We start from the raw sequence: 12,067 nt of genomic DNA on the forward strand, positions 1-12,067 counted from the left end.
ACAAGGGATTTTTGGATGAAGCAACAGATGAAATCAGTGCACGTAAATAAAGAGGATACTCGCCTGAATTTTCCGTAGTTCACACTCCGAACCTGTATCATCGATACCTAAGAAATGGTTAGTATGGCTGACATCAATATATCTTACAACATGTAACGAGGATGAGCGCGCTTCGATTAACTCGAAAAGCGGAGAAGCTGAAAGCTCGTGTTACCATGAAAAGTCGAGAAAAGAGTAAAACTATAGCACTACTGTAAGATAAACTTATAATTATATTTATTTAAAAAACGATATTGAGCTTTATTGAGCGCTAATATCCATCTTTTACCTGGACCTAAGATCAGTAAAAGATAAAGCAAACGCGATGCTCTTTTGTTATCATCATACTGTGACGAACTTTGTTTGCGTAGCACGAAGTTTTGTGTTTTTGATAAAATGAACCACGAGCTAAGATTGCCTTGGGCTTGTTTGATTGAAAGGAGGAAAACTCACTAGTTAAAAGATACATTACTTTCATGTAGGGTTTTTGAGGGGCAAATTCAACGTACCATCAGGAAAATGTATTTTAATCTTTTCTAAGGCTCAAAGAATGTGCTGCTTGCAATTTCGGAAAAAATTGTTTCCCACCAACCATCAACGTAGCTGATGAATTTTGTTCATTTAGACCGAAGATCTTTTCCTAAGGAATTAACACCGTCAGAATTACTCTTCAAATGTTTTTAGTCTAAACCAAATTTAAATACCTTTTATTATTCCCAGCTGAGTTCATTACAAAGCTTTAATAATGCAAACTTTTTGATGATTAGATCATGGACAAAAGAGTATTGTAGAAAATGAATGTCATTATATGTGTTGTGAGATCATCTTCTGTGCACACCTTGTACCATATGCTGTTTGTTCTTTACCTATTCATTCTAGTTCATTCTTATTGAATTTCTGTTAAGTTTGATCAAAACTGGCGAACTCGCATGGTTTTGAAAGGCCTCGTGTGGGAGAATTACGGGAAGTTTCGTTGACGACACACTCTTAAATCACGTATTCATAGGAAATGCAAATTTCTCTTTTCTCCATGGTTTCCCGGGTAGTGAGCCATGGAAGTATTAATTTCTTGCATAATTATTTTAGCGGGCAAATATAATTTGTGAGGTTGAACCGACAGGAAGAGTGGCGTAAACATCATTTGTTTCTTAACTTTACCCCATGAAAAGTGATGTGACGGGCCTGTTCCCTTTAAGGACCACGCCGCACGCTCCAATCACTTTCGCGTGTATTGCCTCACTATATTTTGGCCATTCTTCTTCATCTCCAGACATTAACAATTGTTTTACCGCCTTTCTTAGCAATCCATCATGGACATAGAGGACGAAGAACAAAAGGGAGAAGAACAATCTCCTGTTCAAAAGCACAAGAAGACGACCGAAAATTTAAGGAAGAAAAAGAATCCAAAGCAGTCAGACTACTTCAAGTGCTTTTACGAGGCAGACTACCTAATTTTCAAAGGATTTTGTTTCTTTATTTATGCTGCGTATGGTGGTTTTATTCCTTACCTTCCACTGTATTTTAAACAGCTATTCTTGGGCGCTAGTTACGCAGGGATCATTATTGGTATCCGACCTCTTATTCAGTGTGTTGGAGCACCATTCTGGGGAGTCATAGCTGACAGATATCACGCGGGAAAAGTCATATTCTTGGGAAGTGTCATTGCGTGGATCGTGAAAGCTTTTCTTCTCCTTGCTGTGCGACCACACAATCAACAATGCATTGAGATATACCTGAACGAAACATCTAATATGAGTTACGTTTATGCTTACGATCTTTGGAACACAGAGGCTACCGAGGAACCAAAATGGGTGGTTATACCACTGCATCATCCAATTATGGTGGAAAAAAATAGAATTACTGTGGTCGATACACAAGCAAACACACAAGCAATCAAGGATGAAACTGGCGAACTTCCCGAAGAAGTATTAATAAAGAATGCGCCTCTTCAACAGAGGAAGCCCAGTCATAAAAATGCTTCCCGGCATCACACGAAACCTAGAGGTAAACTGGGAGCCATGACAGCGATAGAGAAAAGAAATAGAAGAAATACGTCAAACCACGATCTTGTTCAGGATGCGGACAAAGATAAAAATGTACCTTCCATACTTGGGGAAAATCAAGTTGGAAAAAGGTTTGAACTTAAATTTAGTCATATGGTGAAAGTTTACAGTGAAGAATTAGATGCCTCGGTAGAATTTATCACTCAAATTGATACGTACGAAATTGACTTCATGTTCGTCATGTTTACGTTAATTATTATCATTGGGGAATTTTTTGAATCTCCGACCTACGCTTTGTCAGATGCTTCTCTTCTCAAGAGACTTGGAGACGATAGAGAGTACTACGGACGTATTAGGATGTGGGGCTCACTTGGCTGGGCCATGGCGGCAACTATGGTCGGACTTATAATCAATTATTCTACTTTCAAACTTTGCCAATGGCAACAAAACAACTATATAGTTGCTTTTTTCGTCTTCATCGGGTTTGTCGCAGCTGCATTTGTAAACGCGTTGTGGTTTCGCTTTACCTACGATGAAGAAAAAAAATTTGAAGATATCGGAAAAGTTGCGCCAATCCTTCTAAGCCTTCGTCACACTTCATTTCTGATGGCGACCTTGTACACGGGTTTCTGTTATGGAATACTTGTTCATTTTGTTAACTGGGTTATTGATGATCTAGGGGGATCCAGTTCTATCATGGGGGCTGCGGGCGCTGCAAGAGAAATAGCCGCTATAATCATGTTTGCCATGAGTGCTACAACTCTCCAAGCCCTTGGCGATGTCAACACAATGGTATTCTCTCTATTAGCTTACATTATCTGCTTTATTTGTTACTCTAATCTTGAGAATCCCTGGATGGCTGTGGCATTAGAACTGCTGGATGGAGGAACTTATGGTTTAGTTTGGTCCTGTTGTGTTCATTACATGAGTGATGTTGGAACAAAGCTGGGTGTCGTGGATACCACACAAGGTGACCAACTCACCAAAAAATTTTCCTTTTTAATCAATCTTTTAAGTACCGAGAGTATTTGAATGTTCTGGATTGTAGGTGACTGTTAAAAGAGTTGAATGTAAGTTAAATATTTCACTCGGACAATGCTATCGAACCAGTATGATTCCTCACGTGTTGTTTTTCGTGGATTTGTTTAAAGTTGGCCTAAATATTTTGCAAAAAATTCACCAGCTAGGAATGCTTGCCTCATAAAAAGGGCGAAAAAAAGGAGAAACGTAATACAATAGAACTGTTTGATCCCTATAAAGGCTGTCAAAAACTTAACCGAGCATGAAAAGAAATGCCAATATTGCTGACAGACACTCACAGACTATTAGCTCATGGAATATGTATGGGGTTTTCTTTCCCTTGATTTTATAGAGTTTCTAGATCAGGAACCCGAAAAAGAAACTTAATTTGATAATCGATCGTCCACCGAACCAACTGCAACAACAAGAAAGATCACTCTAGACAAAATTACGTGGTTATCATTGTTTATGTTTTTCAACCGCTCATTTTTGACATCGATCATAATTCTAAATGAGCGAGCCAGTGTTTTTGGCAACTGATCCTTTCAGACTTCGCGGTTGAGATTCAATTTCAGTGGGTTTCTTACGAAAAGCAAAGCCGCCCGACAGTAGTTTAGAATGTTATTTAACTGAAAACTACTTTACTTTTACGTTTGCAGGGATCCTTCAAGGAATATTCTGGGGACTTGGTAACGGTGGCGGTACTATGATCAGTGGTGCACTGATCGAGTCGTTCGGCACTACGAACACGTTTCGTGCATTTGCCTTGGGTGGTACTGTAGTGCTTGTTATTCTCATTCTTGCTCAGTATACGGCAGGTCTACTTGAGCGGAGAGAAAACAAACGTAAAGAGTACGAGTTACTCTCCGAGTCGGAGAGTGATGGGTCAAAGAGTGAAGAACCGCAAGAGCATTCAGAAGAGGGGGAAGGTGGATATAAAGGAAAGCTGTCCAAAACCACTCACTGACAAGTGATGTGCTGATGGACTTTATACATTTGACAGTTTGACGAGCAGGCGCAGAGAATGTTAAGGACCTGAGGACACAATGAAACAACCATCCATAGTTTATGAAGGTCCTCCGATATATTTTTTAAACTAATTAATGAGGGGAAAAAGTCTGCATGGAAATCATGATTGGTGTACTTAAGCTGTTGCACTGGGGGGAATAGTTTATATCAGTTGAAGGCGATACATACGACTTGAATTGAAGAAAACATTATCAGATTAATAATAATTTATTTCTATGTTTATTTGCGTTCTTTCTGGGAAAACTTTCTTACGGAATCCAATCTGGAAATTAAATTGGACCGGATATCATTCAATGCGAATCCTTATTGTGATTTTTACTTAATGTTTTCATCCAATTTTTAACATAGATTGCATACGTATTACAAAGTACCGTTAATGGTGTAAAATTAAAAGAACTGTTGTTGGTAAATAAAAGCAAGGGTCTCAGTTTAATAGGAATTAACCACTGAGTTGCCACGTCTATCACAAGTCTCCCTACGCCTCATTCTACTCTCAGATGACCTCACAGCTTTCGAAGCAATGGTTATTGAAGAAGGGAGAGGGTCACACTTAGACTACTTACCCTACCGAAATGTTGAAATCAATGCTGTGTTCTACATAAATGGCATTTTGCGGAATTAGCAGGGAGGGATTCATGCCCTTTAGATTTTTTGGATAGAAATTACTTGATTTATAAGGGTTGTACGATGTTACATTAACAGAGACGAGGGATTAAGGGCACCTTAAGACCTTCCCCTATCAATTCCTTGGTGGAAAAACCAGCAGATTGTTTGCAAAAGTATAGACTGGGAGTTAAGACAAGTGATCACATCTATGATCCTAAAAGTGGTAAAGCCTTTAAACAGAGTCAAACTAATCCTATACAAAGCAAAATGATTGAGTGATCCTATCACTGGTAAGTTGTAAAACAGTAAAACCTAGTCTTGAGCTGATCCAATTTTAATAATAAAAAAAAGTTAAATAGAAAGTCAACAAACCCAGGGCTTTCAATGACATTTAGATTTTTGTTTTGTTTTTAAGTTTCCAAAAGTGATGCTGTCCTTTACAAATTTTAACTGTTTATACTTCATGGAATGCATCACACTTAGTGTAGCTCTATTCTTTGAAATGTTCCAAGGTTCTTGCTGAAGGATCTGTGGCATTAGTCCACTTTGGCATCCACAGATATGGAATAAAATGGCCCTGGTCTGGGAAAAACTCTTCAAAGATCTGACGGTAATAGAAGCCTTCCTTGGTTTTGGGGGTGTTATCTGGGTAAACCTCAGCTGCTGCAGCTAGTGCTTCATCAGGGACCTGGTTATTGATGTGATTCTGTAAAATCTCAAACCATGCCTGTCCAGGCTTAGTAGAAGACACTCCATCAGAGAATGCCTCTTTAGCTCGCCAAAGAATCTCCTTGGGTAATGCATCTGTTTTATCAAAAGATACCCGCAGAAGCCACTTTTCAATGCCATCTTTAGGCTGTCGCATCTCAGGAGGAAGAGATAAGAAATAAGAAGTGAATTGAACATCTAAGAAGGGAACACGGATTTCCAGACCATGTGAAGCAGTTGAGCGGTCACCACGCAGAACATCGTACAAGTAAAGATCTTCCAGCAGTCTTCGAGATTCTGCATCTGCATCTTCTGGGGTTGGTGCCTTATGGAAATAGATGTAACCTTGACACAGCTCATCGGAACCCTCACCAGAGTAAATTACTACAGTGTCAGTTTCTTTGCTGATGTACTTACTGACAAGGTACATTCCAACTGATGCTCTGATTGTTGTTATGTCCCATGTTTCCAAGGCATAGATCACTTCACGCAAAGCTTGGAGTCCCTCCTCTGCAGTAAAGATTACCTCATGGTGTTCACTCCCTACAGGAATAAATTCACAGCCAAGTCATTATTGTCAAATGTCAGCGAGAATACTTCCCAATCATTTTAAAAGCTTTGCTGTGGTTGAACTTTAAATCACAAAGAAAACTTCTGACAAACCATAAGTGTTAGCCCTTATAAGCTCTGAAAAGTTGACTGTAATAAAATAAAAGTTGAATTGACAAGTTCATTGCATTAGGATATGCATGCCCTTTCAAAATGATGGAGGTTGCCATATCAAAATCCTACATACCTAGAGTGAATACAGTCCTACATTGTGAAGCATTATAATTAAATTTAAACTGTTAGCATAAATTGGCAAGAATATCAAGTCACCAACAACAGTTCTTTTCAGAACTACACTCACCCAGACGATCACACTATACGAACTACTGATACTCCTGGGTTCAAACCATTTACTTTACTTGGCAAGAATATATGGGATATTTTGAATAAAAATTTTACCACAGCACAGCCCATTAATATGTGTTTGAAATTAATAAGCAAACAAATATCTGAACAAACCAATGTGATTTGCCACTTTGCGAGCTGCAGCAACATCTGTACTTCCTTCCATTCCTATTGAGAAGGTCTGGATTGGGTAGTCAATTCCACTTTCTTTTGCAAGCTTGGTTAGATAGGATGCCACTAAACTAGAGTCCAAGCCACCAGAGAGCAAACAACCAATTCTACGGTCTGCCATGAGGCGCTTACGCACTGCTTCAGTGAACAACTTTCTGATGTTTTCCATGACATCGCTGGAGTCAGGCTGTACTTTGGTTTCAAAGACGGGGGGCTTGCCAACCTTTGTGTATGCCTTTTGCTCAATAAATGTAGTTAATCCCTCTTCATTTGACAAGCTGTATGATGCATATTGACCTGGGGGGAATGGCTTTACCACAACCTTGTTGCCATTTTTTTCAAAATTTTTGATGAGAGGAACAAGGCCTTTTGCTTCAGAGCTTAAAGCCAAAATTCCTGTTTTCTTTTCAGGTGCAGACAAAGTAAACAATGGACGGATACCAAAAGTATCTCTTCCAATGTGAACTTGTCCTTTCTTTGTGTCGATAACACAAAAAGCAAAAACACCATCTAGCCTTTGAGCCATTCCTTCAACTCCAAACTTGTCATAGAGATGCAGAATGACTTCCCCATCACATTTGGTGGAAAAGTCAAAGTCATACTTCTTCCCAACTTCTTTGTGGTTGTAAATCTCTCCATTGTAAATTAGGTAAAGGTGTGGCAGTCCTTTGATTCTCATTGGTTGCATGCCATAAAGATCATCAACAATAGCCAGGCGGTGGAAAGCCACACAGCAGTTCTTGAAATGGGGAATTGTCTCCATACGGAACACATCAGGTCCTCTTTGGCAGATTTTCATGGCAAGGCTGGCATACTTTGAGTATTCTGGGATTCCAAATATAGCCCAGATCCCACACATTCTGCTTAGTGGTGAGTCCTGACCTGAAATCAATGTCTGTAAGTACATTTTCTGTTAGTTACATGTGTCATACTTAGTCAAGAAGTAACATTTGTATTGTTGTTGTGGTGTTTTTCCCATCTTATAGACACCACACCTAATTTTCCTTGAGCATCATACCCAAAAGTCAAGCTGTAAGGACAGACCTTCAAATCTCTTCTTTTCTCAGCAGAATGATTCAGAAAAGACAACACCTTGAACATCAGTCTTCTTTTAAGGGAGAGTGTCATTGAAAATGCTCACTTAAAATGTATACAGGGTTGATTCATTTGTGCTCCTCACAAGAGGGCAAGATATAAGGTTTTGTAGAACACTGAAAGAAGATCATAAATCTAAAAGAGTAGGGATATCCTGAAATAACTCTAAATGAAGTGGAAATTGAAGTATTTTCAAGGAAACAACAATATTATGAAATTTTTGTTGCTTTATTGTGAGACCACAATTTAAAATGAGGCCTGGTGCTTCCTCAATTACAGGAACCATATTAATAAACAAGAGCAGAATATCTGGGTATGGAAAGAACAATGGCATAGGTTGAGGAGACAGTGCTATGGTTATCAACTGTAGTGCCAAAAAATTTACACCAATAACAAGCTTGTGTTGGACATTCCAACAAAAAGCTCTTGCCTATGTCCCCTTGGAACCTAATTAATAAATTGATTCATTTTAAAGTGCCACTAAAACCAAAACATTTTTTCAGTAAAAGAAATTTCATGGTTTTACTGATCAACACAGTGAGAAAAGTAATGTCACATTAAAAAAAAAACACATAAAACCTCCAAATTCTACAAGCAGTAAAAGTTTAATTTTTATGTTTCACAACTGTGTATCTTAGGACCTGGATTGAGGAAGGTTGTTATAGCATCCTGAAAAAACTTGCTACAAGGCTGCAATAACTTAAAAGATGCTTTGCTAAGAAAGGGGAAATGCTTGTGGGAATTTCCCTTTTTTAACCATTGAGGACCCTCCACAAAATACCTAAAGAAAGCCATGTCATCTAGAGAATCAAACTTGAACAAAGACTGAATGACTTCAAAGCATCCGCAGCTTCTAATCTATTAGAATATAACACAGAGATGGAGGAAATTGATTGTCCACCGAAAGTGAAGCCTTGATGAATGGTGTCAAGAGACCCTTGACATCAATGAAAAATAACTATTGGACCCTTACAAGTTCATCTGAAGAGGGACATGCCCAAAACAACTAAGATATAACATGAAGGTGAACATGGCTATCAGTAAAGATTTTAAATCACATATCTAAGCTTGATTAGAAGGTAGAGCACGACCTTCCAGAGCACAGACACATTAGAGACACATTAGAGACTTTAAAAAAAGCAAATAAAACTAGAGCTAGCAAAAACTAGAACGTAGAATGTAACAGAACTTTCAAACAATGCAGAATCAGTGGCCACTGATTCAATCCATTTAAAAGCAAGTGATGTAAACAAATTAGCCTCTAAATCAAATCTTAAACTGGCAGAGGTTGACAAGCATCTTGTAAATGTGAGAGCACAAACAGACAAGAGAGTTGAATAATTTACTTGTGCACTCTTTACCTCCCAAACCCCCCCCCCAAAAAAAAAGCAAAACAAAACAAAGAAAATGGTTAAAACAAAGACAAAGGTGGAAGGATAAAAGATCGAGTCATGCAAGCAGCACATCATGAACCTCTCAAATTAACAACTAACAGATAAATAAATTCAGGGTTGATAAATCTTCCTCAGAAATTAAATTTTTGGACACAAGAGTGTACAAAGGCGAGCAATTAATGGGGGATCAACACTTGGCGTACAACACATTATGAAGAGACAGAGCCCTTCCAATATTCAAATTTTTATTTGCATCATCCTCCAGGTGTAAATAAAGGATACATAAAAGGAGAAGCACTACCTTTCCTAAAAACACATTTCTTTCACTCCACATTTAATTAAAACATACAGAATTTCAAAATGTGCTTGAAGTATAGGGGACATCCAGATGAGATTCTGTATAACTATCTTTAAAATTAATATTACTGGGAAAGAAAGGTCACTCAAAATAAAAAGAAAATAGCAAACAGAAGAAAATATTGCCTTCTGTAAGACAATTTCACTTGGCTTTACCTAACTTCAAGAACAGAGATAGAGAAATGGCATCTTATTCAAAACCAACCATGCTCAAGAGCAACCCCTGTTATGATATTGAAAAGGAAAGTCAGTAAAAGATATCCTGGTCCTGGTCATCAACTTTAAAGGGAAAAGATTTAAAATAGCTTGCGAGTGGCCAGAATCATGCCTGCCCACCAACATGTTTGAGAGAAATCAACCTATTTTCTTCTGCATTTCTTTGCTTCAGGGCAGTTGTCCTCAGAATATGGGATGGTATGAACGGCGAACCATCCTCTGGGCATAATTCTATAGTTCTTTCCTATGTTTTCAGGTGACTGCTTTCTCTCTAAATGATAACGATAATTTCAAATTGGTTTGACAAAACAACTTTTGGGGGTTAGTGGTACTTAGAGAGAAATTGGGGGAAATATGGAGAAAATACAAATTGTATTCTAAAACAGGCGACCACAGATCCCTCAATTTAAAGATGAGATTGAATTATTTCCAACACTTCCATCTTGAGTCCGTAATATGTTGTTGTACATTATGTGCCAAAGTGTTTGGCACAATTTCATAAAGCTTCCTAGATTACATAGCAACGTTTCCAACAGTGAATTTCTACGTTCTGTTCATAGAACTGTGTTGAAAACCATGGTTATGATCATAACTACAACAAAATTTCCGCACGAGATAGATAATTAGAATGAGCAATGACATCACGAATGCGTCACACGTGTTCACAAGGCCGAGCGAGGTTCATGTCGGTCTGTAATCATATATGTGAAAAGTGACCTAGTTCATATCCGACTTCACACAGTTTTGCCACCAATACATCTCTCAGGTTGGTATGATTTAATAGTTGAACACAAACACACAATCCATCTTGAGTGGCCAAAATAAATTTCGATTCAATGAGTCACTCTTCGCTTCTCGTCGTGATTGAGAAAAAACTGATTTCCGATCTAAGCAATTACCTGGTAAGAAGGGATCTTCTTACAAGGTGTGTTGCCGTAAGTCCTAACAGAACAAGACTGCTTCATTCCGTTTCACGTAAAATTGGTGTAAATAAAAGTCGCGAACCTCCTTAACGACCGATTTAGAGCCTTAAACATGTGGACAATGCGCTAACCAACGTAAACGATATCAGGTAATAGAAATGGACATACTACCGAGAAAATGGTTCCCAAAAGGAGAGCTTCACGAATAAAATTTTACTTACATGAAATATAACTGGTTAAATGTAAAATATTGCATAAATTCTTACCAAGTGACGTCTTCCAGCAGGACTGTACCCACGGCGTACGAGATAAAGAGCAAAAGTTTCTGATGCAATTGTGTCCGACACGTGAACCGATTAAGTGACGCTTTGAGTGTTCTGTGTCGTGGCTGCCTTTGATTGGCTGGCGCAGACGAGCATTAAATTGACTTTGAGCTGAATACAGACGAGCAAGAAGTCATTTATGTTAATTATCATCACCCAAGGGCTTTGGAAGGAAATATCCTGTGGAGTTTGAAAACACGAAATACTGTTTAGGTGAAAATCACGCGACTGACTAGAAAAGAATCATCCTGGAATTTTTACATTAAGGCATCCTTGGGGACTAAATACAAATTTTGTGAATCGTTCTCAAGAAGTAAAGCTTGGATATCCGCCATGTTTTCGACCTAATTCGCATACTTTTGTGCCCAAAAATATAATTTGCTTCTGATACAATGTTCGCTCCCCGTGGTATGTTGAGGTTTGATTTCATTTGCCTGGGACTTAGCCCAAAAAAATTTCCGCACGTAATGATTTCCGTCGGCAGGTGCACTTGCTAAGAGCGTTGCCTCATGTTAGCAGATGTGATCGAGTCACTGTATCTGCTGACAAATTAATCCAAGTAGACGTCTCAATTACTTTAGCAGCTGTAGACACCTCGACTCCTTCAAGTCAGAGAGGTCAACCATGAACATTCTGGCTTTTGTTACACGTGACCCCCCATCCAGCTACAAGGCACTTTCATTGCCTCTACATATCCAGGTTGTCATAGGTTGTCGATATTTGAAAAAAATTGACTGGTCGAAACGATATCATCATTAAATTTAGTATTAAGTGCAGCACACTGTAGGAAGTGTTTCTGCGGTCTGCAGGATAAGCGTGTTTCTTATCATGCCTGACTAAAGTCAGCACAAATGTGTGAATAAATTAAGTCGGATGCATGGTTTTGTACTCTTCGTTGATCGTTCGACATTAAGATCTACACTCGTTGACGGATTAAAAAAAGAAAGAAATCCTTCCCTCAAAAATAGAATGAATTCGGGGGATTTTGCTTTCATGGGCCGAGGGGGTCACCATAAATTGAACTTTTTTCTTCTTTTAAGGTTGTTATGAACTTTCAATCTTTTTTTTTTTAAAAAAGGAAATAAACTTATTACCACAGAAAAAACTTTGTAACGCTGGCATTGATGCTTCAACCAACACATGCTGTCTTTCAGCTGCTAATTTAACAATACTGAAAACCGAGTAACCCCTAACCCTAACCATACACTGAAAAAACTATAAGAACAAAG

At 38.5% G+C, this 12,067-nt stretch overlaps 2 protein-coding genes and 1 long non-coding RNA gene across 5 annotated transcripts; 2 read left to right on the top strand and 1 right to left on the bottom strand.

The window, feature by feature from the left end:
• Positions 1 to 29: 29 nt before the first annotated feature.
• Positions 30 to 4,506, top strand: LOC113670205 (major facilitator superfamily domain-containing protein 6). 2 transcript variants are annotated; one of them, XM_027186303.2, is made up of 3 exons: positions 30 to 117; positions 1,341 to 3,012; positions 3,722 to 4,506. In XM_027186303.2, the coding sequence occupies exons 1-3, from the start codon at positions 115 to 117 to the stop codon at positions 4,027 to 4,029; spliced, it is 1,983 nt and encodes a 660-aa protein (XP_027042104.2). In that variant the 5' UTR covers positions 30 to 114; the 3' UTR covers positions 4,030 to 4,506. The 2 variants fall into 2 exon arrangements, with proteins under 2 accessions (XP_027042104.2, XP_027042105.2); XM_027186304.2 differs by lacking the exon at positions 30 to 117 and having other exon boundaries at positions 1,127 to 3,012.
• LOC113670206 (asparagine synthetase [glutamine-hydrolyzing]) lies at positions 4,283 to 10,887 on the bottom strand. Of its 2 annotated transcripts, XM_027186306.2 has the most exons (3): positions 10,782 to 10,887; positions 6,474 to 7,412; positions 4,283 to 5,948 (listed from the first exon to the last, which is right to left on the bottom strand). In XM_027186306.2, exons 2-3 carry the CDS (start codon positions 7,387 to 7,389, stop codon positions 5,188 to 5,190), a joined length of 1,677 nt encoding a protein of 558 aa, XP_027042107.2. In that variant the 5' UTR covers positions 7,390 to 7,412; positions 10,782 to 10,887; the 3' UTR covers positions 4,283 to 5,187. The 2 variants fall into 2 exon arrangements, with proteins under 2 accessions (XP_027042107.2, XP_089037971.1); XM_089181845.1 differs by lacking the exon at positions 10,782 to 10,887 and having other exon boundaries at positions 6,474 to 7,418.
• LOC149039528 (uncharacterized) lies at positions 10,239 to 11,943 on the top strand. The gene is made up of 2 exons (XR_016179625.1): positions 10,239 to 10,358; positions 10,802 to 11,943. It is a non-coding gene; the product is annotated as an uncharacterized LOC149039528 (long non-coding RNA).
• Positions 11,944 to 12,067: the final 124 nt, after the last annotated feature.

This window comes from Pocillopora damicornis, chromosome 9 (genome assembly GCF_964200805.1).
Source record: "Pocillopora damicornis chromosome 9, jaPocDami1.2, whole genome shotgun sequence".
NCBI classification, from domain to species: Eukaryota; Metazoa; Cnidaria; class Anthozoa; order Scleractinia; family Pocilloporidae; genus Pocillopora; species Pocillopora damicornis.

What these genes read in the sequence shown, in the direction of transcription:
- LOC113670205 (XM_027186303.2), top strand. An exon ending in TGTCGTGGATACCACACAAG is followed by an intron (nt 3,013 to 3,721) that starts GTGACCAACTCA and finishes TTACGTTTGCAG; the next exon opens with GGATCCTTCAAGGAATATTC.
- LOC113670206 (XM_027186306.2), bottom strand. Translation starts at nt 7,389, where the DNA reads ATGTGTGGGATCTGGGCTATATTTGGAATCCCAGAATACTCAAAGTAT. An exon ending in CAAAGTGGCAAATCACATTG is followed by an intron (nt 5,949 to 6,473) that starts GTTTGTTCAGAT and finishes TTATTCCTGTAG; the next exon opens with GGAGTGAACACCATGAGGTA.